At 37.9% G+C, this 13,475-nt stretch overlaps 1 protein-coding gene across 2 annotated transcripts; it reads left to right on the top strand.

The window, feature by feature from the left end:
- Positions 1-220: 220 nt before the first annotated feature.
- Positions 221-12,881, top strand: LOC149785256 (uncharacterized). Of its 2 annotated transcripts, XM_089931195.1 has the most exons (4): positions 285-350; positions 2,359-2,426; positions 11,464-11,598; positions 12,225-12,881. In XM_089931195.1, the coding sequence occupies exons 3-4, from the start codon at positions 11,469-11,471 to the stop codon at positions 12,824-12,826; spliced, it is 732 nt and encodes a 243-aa protein (XP_089787321.1). In that variant the 5' UTR covers positions 285-350; positions 2,359-2,426; positions 11,464-11,468; the 3' UTR covers positions 12,827-12,881. The 2 variants fall into 2 exon arrangements, with proteins under 2 accessions (XP_089787320.1, XP_089787321.1); XM_089931194.1 differs by lacking the exon at positions 2,359-2,426 and having other exon boundaries at positions 221-350.
- Positions 12,882-13,475: the final 594 nt, after the last annotated feature.

Raw genomic sequence — 13,475 nt, 5'->3', positions numbered from 1 at the left:
GTCGCAATTGAGTTGGAAATATTTAGTATTTGTTTCTTCTACTCACTGAGTGGTTCCAACTGTTAAAACGTAGTTTTATATCGATGAATGACAACGCAATGTATTAAACAGTGTATGGACAGCTATTGATTGCTGTCTTTGACATATCTCAAAGTTTGTCCTATAAAGGTAGAGACTGAACAGTACAAGAGTGATTACTATGCGTCTTCAAAAAGGGCATATTGACCTATCCTCGCCAATCATGAAGTCATGGATTTGCCCTTCTTATCGTCCGGTACACAAACATTGCTTTCACACGCCATTTCATTTACAAACCAGACGTAAGATCCCATCACAGACTGTCGCAACAGGTTTGTTCAAAAGGTTTTCTCCGGGCTCTTATTCATTATTTGAATTTATAAATTTATTTATATTTCTTTCTTGTTATCAAGAAAGGTCAGATGATTTTTATTTTGGCGGGAAGCACCATATGTTGTACTCTTTATCCTATCGTTACAACATGCATATCTTACGGACCTATATTTCCTTCTTTTTTGTTCTGTCATTTTCCTTTTGTAAAGAAAGAAAAGGAGATGAAGAAAAGATAATGTGACATTAGAACTTATACAACCTCTGCCCGCGGAAACTAAATATGTTCTTTGTAAGACATAAAGGAAGTAGCGCTTACCTTTTTAAAAAAATATAAAAACAATTACAAAATAAAATAATTCATTAAGGGGAAGTGAATCTATTTAATAGATTTGGAATGTTCTTGTTAAATTAAGATTCATAAGAAATTGAGAGTCAGTCAATTGCATAACACATTTTCAGAACAAAAACTCTCCGATAAGAACGTGTTTATTGCAATATAGAGTGTAAGGTGATCGTTTGTAAGAGGCATGGAATCATTCGTACAACATGCCAGCTTGAACTATATTTTTTATGTAAACGTTTTGTTCGCTTGGAATGACACGAAGTGGTTGGTGAAAGGAGAGGTGGTTACAATAGCGAATTGGGCCGTTAGGCCTGCATAATCGATCCGATCGCACTATCCATATTCTTCTCACCTGCATTGGGTTATTCAAGAAACATTGCTGCCAGAAGTTTGATTTCATGTTATAAAAGCAAACGTTCAGACCATGTAGAACGATATTAGGAGGAAAATGAAGACAGGTGGTTACAGTCTTAAAGGGTATCGATATGTCTGATAGCCTAGATCTTTTTTCTACTTTCAATGTTTTCCTCACGGTCATTTCCATGCAAAAATGAATCAGAAGTCAGTTCGCTCATTTTGAAAAGGTGATAGGCTATTTTCCTCACAGTCTTTATGCCGGGCATTAACGAATCAGAAGTCAGTTCGGACACTTCAATGGAAGACTGGCTTAATATTTACCATCATGGTTCTTTTAAAATCCATAATCAATAAAAGTCAAAAACGGGGACATATTTGGAAATAAGTTACTCATAAAACAGTATAATGACATTTATTTCCTTGCATTCCTATGAAAGTATATTTCAACAATGCACACTATTAAATTAATAACATTTTAACAAGGGACAATGTAAAAGATTAGAGTATACCAACGGAATTCCAGTGCAAAAAGATTTGTCTTCGTTTGATGCTTTAAACATTTTGGCTTCTAGATAATGTAAAAAGCATGGAGGACACATTAAACCTATTCATGAATGTAAGTACAGTTTGTTTCGGGAAAAGTAAGAAATCTAAAGAAGTGTACCAGTAGTCATATCAGACTGTTTCCATACAGATATACATATATACATACCTACATTTGCTGAGAGTTATGGACATTAAAAGTTTCATTTGTTTGAAGAAGAAGGTTTAAATTTGTATAATTAGATAGGGTCGTGACCAAATTGTCAGGTCCTTTTCTTAAGAAATGGCCTTGCTGTTATTATGAAATAGGAAAGCGACGATTTAATTTCTGCACGTTGACATATTACTGCAATTAACGGGACAAAAATAGTATTTCAAGAGTATTCAAGTTTGAAAATGAACTTGAACATTCCTACGTGCTGCAAATATTTAATATCTCAGAGATTTTCCCATGAAGTTTTCTACTGAATGCCTCTTTGAAATGAGGTTATCATTAATCTTGGATATGTCTCAAGACAGCTGTCTTAAGATTGTTTATTGGGCGCCAAGAACGTTATCGTCGATATTCGAATGGAAAAGACGCGGTCATTGTGTTTCTCTGGCCATATTAGTACCAACAATACTAGTGCTACGTTTGCCTTATGTACAAGGACAAGAGTGATTACTTTGCTTTCATCAATAAAGAAACCTTGACCTTTCGTTCCGAATCTTGAAGTCACCGATTTGCCTTCCTTATCATCTGGTACATATATATTCATTTTCAGGCTTTAGTGACACAAGCCATTTGATTTGAATACGATACGTACGTTTGCGTCCCGGATTGTTGTAACAGGTACGTTGAGAAGATTTCGTAAAGGCTCTCATTCAATCAAGAAGCATGAATTTGAAGCCAAATTTATTAGGCTCTCATTCAATCAAGAAGTATGAATTTGAAGCCAAATTTATTTATTTGTTTATTCTTGTCAACTTGATAGGTTAAGTGTTTTAATTATTTGTCGGGAAGCGCCATCTGTTGTTATCCATATTGTAACATTGTATCACTATGTTACCGACATCTTAATATTTTCCTCTTTTTTCTTGTGTCATTTTCCTTTCTAAAGAAATCAATTGAGTTCAAGATATTGTACTGTGAGATTACAAATAATACAATTCTGCTCTCCGAAACATGTTCTCTCTTTGACAGCATGTAAGTAGCTGTCATTGTCTGGTTTGTTTTTATTTCTTTGTTTTTTTAATTATAAAAATGAGAACAACCAAACACATTCATCAAGGGAAAGTTAGTCAGTTTCGTTCCTTTGCAAAGTTCGTGTTAAATATATACTGAGTTGTCCTAATGATGCTGACATCAGAAGAGTTTGTATATCAGGTCAGTTGCATGCCAAATTTTCAGAACAAAATCTCTCTAATAAGAACGTGTTTATTGCAACATAGAGTGCAATGTGATCGTTTGTAAGCGGCGTGGGATTCTTCGAGGAACATGCTTTTTTTAACTTTGTTTTTAAAACTAAATGTTTTGTCCACATGGAATATCATCATGTGAAAGGTGAAGACAGGCGGTTAAAACCGCAAAGTGTGCTGCTAGGCTTTCAAGCCACGACCTGATTTCCACTATCCGTATTTTTTAAAACTGATATCGGATTATTAAAAAACAAGTCTCTTGAAATCTGATTTAGTTTCATAAATATAAAAGGTTATATGTGGAATGGCATCAGGAGGAAGGTGATGCCAAGTGGTTACAATCGCAAAATCGGCTGCTGGGCCTGAAGACCTAGACCCATATTGCACTCAATGTTTTCGTCACCGTCTTTATTCCATAATGTAACGAATCAGAAATCTGTACGGTCATTTAAAGGGGTGAGTGGCTCAGTAGGTACCATAATGACTTTTTCATATTCAGTAATCAATAAAATTCACAAACAGGGAAAGTTTCGTCTTTGGAAATAAGTGTTTCATGTAAAGGCATCATAACATTTATTTCCGTGTTTTCCTCTTTTCCTCTATTTTAACAATACCCAATATTAAAGTAATAACATTTTAACAAGAGACGATGTCAAAGAGCCAAATATATCAACTGTTTGTATCTTCTGGAAACCATGCTTTAATCTATATCACGCATGTCACATCTCATAGCCGGGACTTTCAAATTTGATTGCATCGTTGCAGACCAGGCATCAAAGTCTTTTTAAATTGTCGATATCGAGGTCGTTATGTTTTCAGCGGAATTATAGTATTTGTCTCCGTTTGATATTTAAACATGTTGGCTTTTAAATAGTCTAAACAGCATTGACGACACCTTAAACTTAGTATTCAACGTGAATACGGTTGCAAATATTTAATATTGGTTTTCTTATATTCAGTGTTACACTTTTTAAAATGTATTCTTGTATCAATAAATGACAATGCAGTGTATCAACCATGGTATGGACAACTACTGATTGTAGTCTTTGATATGTCTTAAAGTTTTTCCTATAAAGCTAGATACTGAACGTCTCCTTGAAATAAGTTTGTCAGTATTCTCGCGTACTTTCAATATAGCTTTTTCAATACTGTTAACAGGTGCATTGAACTCTAACAAATTTACATTTTCAATTTGAATATTAAAGTCTAAAGTACATCTTTCAGAACCAGATAATAGTATAAGATGTCCGCAAAGATACTGTTGCGAAACAGCGCAGTCATTTTGCAACCCTAGCCGTGAAAAGGCCTAGTCCTGTTCAACTCATGTATATACTAATACATGTAAGAGTCCGAAAATGTGATGTGATGTGATTTGGATTTTTAACGTAGCTTTAACAATTTTTCAGTCATATCGCTACGATGTCTGCAATTATAGTGATGTCTAGCACTGGGGCATCATGCCGCAGACATGTAGCATGATGTCCCACCCAGTCACATTATCCTGACACCGGGCCGACCAGTCCTAACACTAACCTCTTAATGCTGAGCGCCAAGCGAAGCAGCTGTTAGTACCATTTTTGTAAGTCTTTGGTATGACTCGGCCGGGAATCGAACCCACGACCTCCCGCATCCGAGGCGGACGCTCTAACCACTAGGCCACCGGAGCGGTTTGTCCGAAAATGCGAACGGACTAAACAAATTTCTATCCAAAGAACAATAATTTAAGTGCAACAAAGACTGTTTTATTGCTACGGATAGCCGACTTTAAAAACATGTATGAACTAGCGATAATAATGTATCGTTTCGTATTTCAGTTTTAACTTTTCATGCTTCTGTTACTACGATTGTTTCTACTACTACTGCTACTACTACTACTACTAATTCCACTGCTGCTGATACTACTTATGCTACTACTAAAACATTTAGTCATCAGAAAGACAGCCTTGACCGTTCGTTGCCAATCATGAAGTCACGAATTTGCCTTCCTTATCATATGGTACACATAGATTGCTTTCAGATTAAGCTGGCACAAGCCATTTGATTTGCATACCAGACGTAAGTTCCCTTCCAAGATGTCTCCGGTGGCTTAGTGGTTAGAGCGTCTGCCTCGGATGCGGGAGGTCATGTGTTCGATCCCCGACCGAGTCATAGCAAAGACATACAAAAATGGTACTTACAGCTGCCTCGCTTGGCGCTCAGCATTAAGAGGTTAGTGTAAGGACTGGTCGGTCTGGTGTCAGGATAATGTGACTGGGTGGGACATCATGATACATGTTTGCGGCATGATGCCCCAGTGCTAGACATCACTATAAACTGCCACACTGCAGAAATCGGAATTGGAATAAGATTTATTTATAATTTTGTTCTTTTTATCATAGTGGGTCACGTGTGTAATTTTTTTCGAGAAGCACCTGTTGTCCATGTTGTACCGTTTAGCCTATTGCTTAAGGACATGTATTTTCTTCTTTTTGTGGTCTGTCATTTTACTCTTGTAAAGAAAGAAAACGAGTTGATGAAATGATAATGTGACCTTACAACTTATACAACATCTGCCCTCAGAAGAAACAAAATATATTCTCCCTAAGACACCATAGATATAGCAATTATTTGTAAAAAAACGTTTTACATAATAAACGAATTCATTAATGATCAGTCTATTTCATTCATTTGGAAGCTTCTTGTTAAATTAAGATTGAGTTGTCATATTGATGCAGACATCAGAATAAATTGCACACCAGGTCAGTTGCATTTCAAATTTTCAGAAACAAAACTCTCCAATAAGAACGAGTTTATTGCTATATAGAGTGCAAGGTGCTCGTTTCTAAGAGGCATATGATCATTCGTGCAATACGCCTGCTTGGACTATATTTTAAAGTAAATTTTATGTTCTGTTAGAACAGTACAAAGTAGAAGATGAAAATACAGGTGGTTACAGGCCTTGATTAATATTCCGCTATTCATAATCTTGTCACCGACATCGGATTATTCAAGAAACATGAATTCGGATTTCATGTAATGAAAGTAAACATTATGTCCATGTGGAACGGCACCAGGAGGAACGTGAAGACAGGTGGTTACAATCGTAAGGGGTACCGCCAGGTCTGATAGCTTAAACCTATATTCCACTCTCAATGTTTTACTCGATTGGCTCAGTATTTACCATTATGTTGTCTTTTTGCCGTTATGGCTCTTTTAAAATCGATAATCAATCAAATTCAGAAACATGGACAATTTAGTATTTGGAAATAACTGGCTCATAAAATGGCATCGTACCATTTATTTCCGTGTACTTCTCGTAACATTTATTTCAGCAATCAACAATTGTAATGTAATAGCATTTTAACCACGGACAATGAAAAGGATTCGAATATAGCGACTGGTTGAATCTATTTTGATCCAAAACCATGCCCTAATGTCCTAATCCATATCGCGCTTCTCATTTGTACGGCTCTTTCTGAACATGTAGTTGCCGTAAAGCTGTTTTGACCCTTGGGACATTAAAACCTAAGTCAATCGTCTTTGCGGATTATTACAGGAGCAATTTAATCGACCCTACCTTACATCTCTTCATGTAGATTGAAATCCAATCAAAGACAAAGAAAACATAACCAGGATCTGTATGGCGGATCAAATGCACTTCAATGTGGCATCTTCAGTATATGGTGATGTTTACTTCCTTCTAATTCGTCTCATCGTCAGTCCTGTGCGCGTGGCCATGTATACTGCAAATAAACAATTCTTGACTTCTTCGTACTTCGTATTAGGCAAAATCGTCACATTTTGCAATAAAGGAAATGAAGAAAAGCGATCGCGACAAATGCAATCAAAATACCACATCGTAAGGTCTTATCCAGGTTGCAGTTTACCTCCAGATTTACTTGGACGTGACACTGGTATTATCCTACTAAAGGGAGTCAATCCACTGTGAAGAGAATGAATCGGTATGTTCAAGTGATGGATAAACTTTTGAACTGCGTTAACTTCAACTTTGTTGATGCCCGGCTTGGTTTCCAATGGGTTTCAAGTGTAGCATTGGTTCTAGACATTCGTTTTATTTATCTGAACAAAACACTGCCTATTCCTCTCTACATGGGCGGACTCGGATAAGAGTGCATGTAACTCAGACCTTGTGAATGTTAATGGACATGTTGAAGCACGTGTAATATTAAGCGTACATGTGATAATTAACATCTTTAGAATGCGAGTGCGTCAAAGATATGGGTGTTTGTCTATTTTAAATAGGCATCCGTGATACATTGCACTTACAATTTCATTTTCATAGTGCTGCTAAAGTTGGACAAAATTATAACGTATGACTTTATTAAGATTTAAGAGGGGCTATCGAAGAAAATAAAACTTTAACAGTACCTCAGATAGTACAACAAAAGTATCATATCATTAGTTAAAGTGCAATTATTTCTTAAGTCAAATAATTTGTTTCTCTTTTCATGCCCGAGTTCAACACCGAAACTTTGTTCCAGTTTCTGGTGGAGGCATCATCGCGAATATATTTTACTAAAGTTCTGCGCTCAAGTTTTCAAATGTCAAGTAACATAAATGTAAGAGAGGTATACAAGAGAAGCAGTGTCCTGCGAAATAATTATTTCAAATTTCTATGTGGAAAATTAGATACTGTAAACACTAAAATCCCATTTTAACTGAAAAGGAAAAATTATCGTACACGATAGCAAAATAATTACCTTTGTGAGCTTAGGATAAAACCATCTGTCCTATTCCTTGCTAAACTTGAAGATCCAAGCAAACACCCTGTGCAGTTGATTAAAAAGTCTTCCCTATTTCTGAGTCTGGACACTGACGTATGAGAAGTCAACTAATTTAACAATAACTCGTTTGATGCCTCTTATATATCACAGAACGAGAAAATATGATTCTTACGAAATTCAATTATTTTTGCCAGATTCTTTGTAGCTACGCCCCTTGAAATTTTGCTCTTTGCCTCCATACATGTTATGCAATTAGAAGCAAACGTACTCTCGTCATTATAACAATCATAAAAATGAAAATAATACATTTCTACATCAATATACAGTATACAAATGAATACAAAAGGTCACGACATAGAGGAAAACAAACACCGAATAACAAAGACAAATTTTGAGAGTTCACCCAATTTACGAAATTCTTCAACCTACCTAGGCACGTGCGTTGCAGATGTTTGCTTCAGAATTATTCCAGGATGATCTCATTTTATGTTGATAATCGTTTCTGGGAAACGCATTTGTTTTTCACTTGCTACCTAATCTTCGATGAGAAAGCTTAAACGCGACTGGTTTCATATATGATTTGCATTAAAGAGCGGAGTTAAACTTACAACATTAACGATATGAAACACGGATGACTTTGGTCCAGGGAAATCTAACTGTATTGACCAGATAAGATCTGTTCTGAGGACTGCCATATCAGGAATAGCATACGTTCTACTGGCGATTTTTAATTCTTATCATCTAAATTTGAAATACTAGTAGGAAAGCTTCGGCTTCGCATAGTTTTTGTTCGCCGTTATTGAGAGATCGTATGACTATATGAAAACGGAATGACTTCTGTCCGGGAAAGTTGCAAGTCTTCTTGAGGGACAGCGTTTTCTCCTAGCGCTTCTGATATGGGATCTACGATTATGATGAGCTTCGTTTCAGACAAGACGCGAATTTCCTCGTGCTTTTTTGCTTTCAGGAAGAGTCATTGGCTATTTAGATCTTCTGCAGTGAAAATCAGACAACAGCTTAAAGCTGTGACCTGTAGGGCAGGCAATCTTAATGGGTATATAAATAACTGTTGAACATATTCAAATTCCCACCAAACGATTGGGTGGTGTCTATTACATCCACCGCGTTTACTACGCGCTTGAACATTTTGTAAAAGCGCACTGCTGTTGAACCACTGCCCGCTGTGAGATTTCACTGCTGATTTGTAGGTCTTGGATTGTTGCATATGTCGGCATTATAGTTCCTTTACTTCAATGGTTGGTGGATTTGGTTAGTTTTCGAACCCACACCGTTAACTGAGTATATGCTCGCAGGCAAGAAGATGTTGAAGTCAAAGAACTTGATAGGTTTCCTGGTATAAACAGGAATGTGTCGTGACTGTCAGGATACTTTTTCGAGGCGGCATTTTGAAGCCATTGAAATATGAACAGCTTGAGATCGATCAGTAGGTACGCCATCATCTCTGGGTGTACCATCATCACCAAAGACATCCGTGTTGCTCGTCACCAACATTCATAGGTTTGGTGAAGAACGTAGAGACCTCCACGCCCATGTTTCAGGATGCCCGTCAGCATCGGAAAACTCGACCAGGTCATTTTGATCAACGCCAAGAGTACAGTTGCTAGAAGCCTCAAGCCCATTAGTTGGTGAGGTCAAGCGTGAAAAATTCAGCGCCATTAGAACGTCTACATATGTTCACATGCATCGGGTGGCGAGTTTACACTGTGGCAATGTGTCAGGTGTTACTCAAGTGCCTCTTATACCATGAATGACAGGTGGCCGCACACCGAACTATCAGAGTTTTATAACCGGAATCGTGGGGTAGGTCATTAGCTATGTATGGGGGCTTCCTCCTCTAGCTCTTTGAAGGTACAGAGATTTTTCTCTAGGCGGCGCATGTCCATGTGAGAAGAAGTAGAGAATGTGAGATGACCTCTCACCAAATGCTACATAGTAAGTCCCGTAGTTATTCGAAGAGTCGAGGTTGACAATATCAGCTTAATGCAGGTGTGCTGACTAAATCACCTATATAGTTGCCGGAAAAATGCTTTAATTGCAAGGCCATAAGGAACAGGCCAAAGTTGGGGATATCCTTTAACAAGCTCATCGCCCCTTCCTGACAGAGACTATGTACTTTTCTTACCCACGACGACTTTCTTACGAGCCATACCACCAGGTGCATAAATCGCATCGAACACTGCTGTCTTGCCATTGTGCTCTTGGCTGGTTAGTCATTCCACGTCTGAGAAAGCAACACGGACGTTTTGGGGCACGGTCGTACCATGCTAGGAAATAATTTTCATTTGGCTGGGCGTCTGTAGTCATGTCCTGAAAGGCAAGGATGCTCGTATTCCCCTGCAAGACGAAAAGCAGGTTGGTATATGCCACCAGCGACAGTGTTGCAGACGGCATGCACAAAGCCAGCTTTGAGAGTATGACATTGGCTTCTGCCATGGAGATGGGCATTGATGCCCATTTCACGTGGCGATTCCGACCTAAATCATGGTCTGTTGTTTTTTCATCGATGGGAAAGCCGCAGCAGGGTGCAGTCTTCACTATATAGACCAAGGCCTAGAAAATTCGTGGTGACATCACCGTTATCCAGGCAAGGCTCAACCTCTTTGTTATTGATAAAATAGCGGGTACTGTCAAGCATCGACATGACTCCGATATTCATAAATGTACTGCACAAACTGCATTAAGAACGTTCCATATGACTGACACCGTCTACACCATCTCCTTGTAGGGAACAGTCCGCACTGTGCCAGAGTTGTGTTATTCTATTCTCATTCTTACATTCCGACTGTTCATATTTCCAAACGAGCATGCCCAAAGAGAATTGATAAGAGATGTAGCTTTTAAAATATCGATAACACTTAAACTCACTCTTTCTGTTCTATAATCTGCTGTATAATCTCTGCATATAAGAAACCTAATGGGTTTCCACACCAACAAAACATAGTAGAGAAGTGTGACTACAGTTGTTTTATGAAGTAAATGTACATAATTTGATTTTGTTTTATCATATTTAGACAGGATCAAGCTGCAGATGGTTCCCGATAAAACTATCTATACATGTAACCTTTGTAAATCTACGTCGTCGCTCTTTTATACTAGCAATATAAACAAACACCATGATAACTTGACAAGATTTCGCATTTTAAGAAATTATTTGTACAATCATCATTTCCGAATGAGCTTAATCGTGTGCAATGTCAGAAATTTGGTTATCGTATTCCACACTTACCGATTTGTTATAATGGTTCTTTAATGAACAAACCATCGTGCACGTCTACGAAGAAGGCAAGACGTTATATACGAGTTCTCAATGTCGGACTAATGGAGTAAAAGGCCCTGGAGAACTTTCAAAAAGAACACCACCATTTCCACCCGAATATGTTAGTGGCGGCGCGACGGTTCGAGGCCCCGGGGGCAATGTTCGTCAGTTGCGTCCTTAATGAGACACCTGGAGAAATTTTCTTTGATAGCCCCCCCCCCCCAGTTGATACAGAGAAGAGATAATATGAACTTTTAGCTGAAAAAGCTCCTTAAGGCGCCTCCTTTGCCAGGCGCTCGGAAATAATTGTCCCTTTCCATCTATAACTCCCACCATCGCGCCGCAATGTGTAACGCAACTGCTCCTTTTATTCGGCCTTTAATCAGGCCTTGCCAGTCCTTATCAGAAGGTTGCGTATTTTCGTTATTGTCATTGTTTTTTTAAAAAATGATTTATTTCTTCTTCTAAAGGAATTATGTCTCGTGCCCTTGTCCTTTTATGCATGATTGGAGCATGCGCAGCTAACCACCAACTCATTATTCACAACAATTGTCCGCAGACAGTCTGGGTAGGACTTCTCGGAAACCCATCTATTCCAGATGGTGGTACGTATTGTCGAAAGAACACTTACTGTCTGGCCTTTTATATCTCTGATAAAGATCACACACGATTTATATTATTAATATTCAAGAGATTACACAAAATTTACATTACTAATATTCAGAACAAGAAAGAAAAAAAAATGGAAATCATGAATCATAACTAGCAGGCAGAATACTCAATAAACAAAATAAATTTATGCTGCATTTACAGGTTTAACAATTATAAATAACTATAGTGACCCTAACATGTAAAAAGGAAAGTATAAAAACAATAATGTTCGGTGTTGTAGATAAGTACATACATTCATTAAAAGTAATAAATTTAGTAATTCAGAAGTTGAAAATACACTATGTATGTATGCACGCGTGCACATACGTGCGTTTGCATGTATTTGTGTCTGTATGTGATTCTAGTTTTAGATATGTTGGTAAGGTTTTATAAATACAAAATAAGAACAAAGCAAGTCAACACTGTACATTTTTGTGGTAATAATATCTGTTCACTAAGTGTAACTTAAACGTTGTTGTTTCAAAAACAAAAACATTAGCCAGATTTGCGCTGTATATTTCTGGTCAGTTATTTGTACATAATTACATCTTTCTAAAGACAATTACTTTTTATTCATTAGGTGGATATGAGTTGAGATCAGGGCAGTCTCGTACATCTACCGTAGCGAACAACTGGTCCGGTAGAGTTTGGGGAAGAACCCACTGCGGGGGCTCTCAATGTGAGACCGGGGACTGTGGAGGGGGAAAGATTCAGTGCAACGGGGCCGGAGGAATTCCCCCGGCTACTCTTGCTGAGATAACATTTGACGCCGGCCCCTCTCATAACCAGGATTTTTACGACATCAGCTTGGTGGACGGATACAACCTTCAAATGTCAATGGCTCCTCGCCAAGGTACTTTCAACCCAGGAAGCGGCCATTATTACTGTACCAGAGCTGGGTGCAATACAGACCTGAACAGAATTTGTCCAAGTGAACTCCAGGTTCACGGCACTGGAGGTGTGGTAGGTTGCATGAGCGCGTGCATGAAGTTCAATCGAGATGATTACTGTTGCAGAGGCGCTCATGCAACACCACAGACTTGTCCACCGTTCAGCTACTCCAAAACATTCAAACAAGCATGCCCGGATGCTTACAGTTACGCATACGATGACCAATCGAGTACGTTCACATGCAATGGCCATGGTGCTGGTACAACTGCTTACGACATATATTTCTGCTGATGATCTCGTAATACAGTGTCATTATATATCATAATTAAAGATATATCATTGTTAATAGATCAAATTTATTGTTTTTAACCCAGTCAAGGATAAAATTCAGTATCGTTTTAAACTGCATTACACACGGTACATTATTCTGAAGACTTCCGAAATTTCTATTTGGGGCGCTTAAGAATATCCATTCAGAATGATCTTCATAAAACAGAACCAACTCTGAGAGTTGGGGACCGACCATTTACATTAATTTTTTTTTTGGTGGGGGGGGAATGAGAATTGTTTTTACAAAACAAATCTAGCTACAATAGCTTGAAAAGCTCCATTATCTAAAAAGGTTTTAAAAATATCTCGGATCCAAAGAAAATCACAGTCCCAATCTATCACACCACCACCAAAAAGCTTTAAAAATATCCACCACCACCGTAAAGTAAAAAAAAAAATATCTCACCTATATTAGTGAAAAAGTATCTTCAGGTAGGAGAAAAAAAAAAAGCTAATATATCCACAAGAAAACGAATCAGTCCCCACCCACCAACTCACCAAATTTTTTGAAATGGTCGAACCCTTAAAGATCTTCAAACACTAACTCTATGCATGAATTAATATGGAAGTTTCAAATTTCAGTTTCATGTGATGTAATACGCACGACAGA

Source organism: Sinohyriopsis cumingii, chromosome 13 (assembly GCF_028554795.1).
Source record: "Sinohyriopsis cumingii isolate HCF-2022 chromosome 13, ASM2855479v2, whole genome shotgun sequence".
NCBI lineage: Eukaryota > Metazoa > Mollusca > Bivalvia > Unionida > Unionidae > Sinohyriopsis > Sinohyriopsis cumingii.
This window is presented reverse-complemented; position numbering and strand designations above follow the sequence as displayed.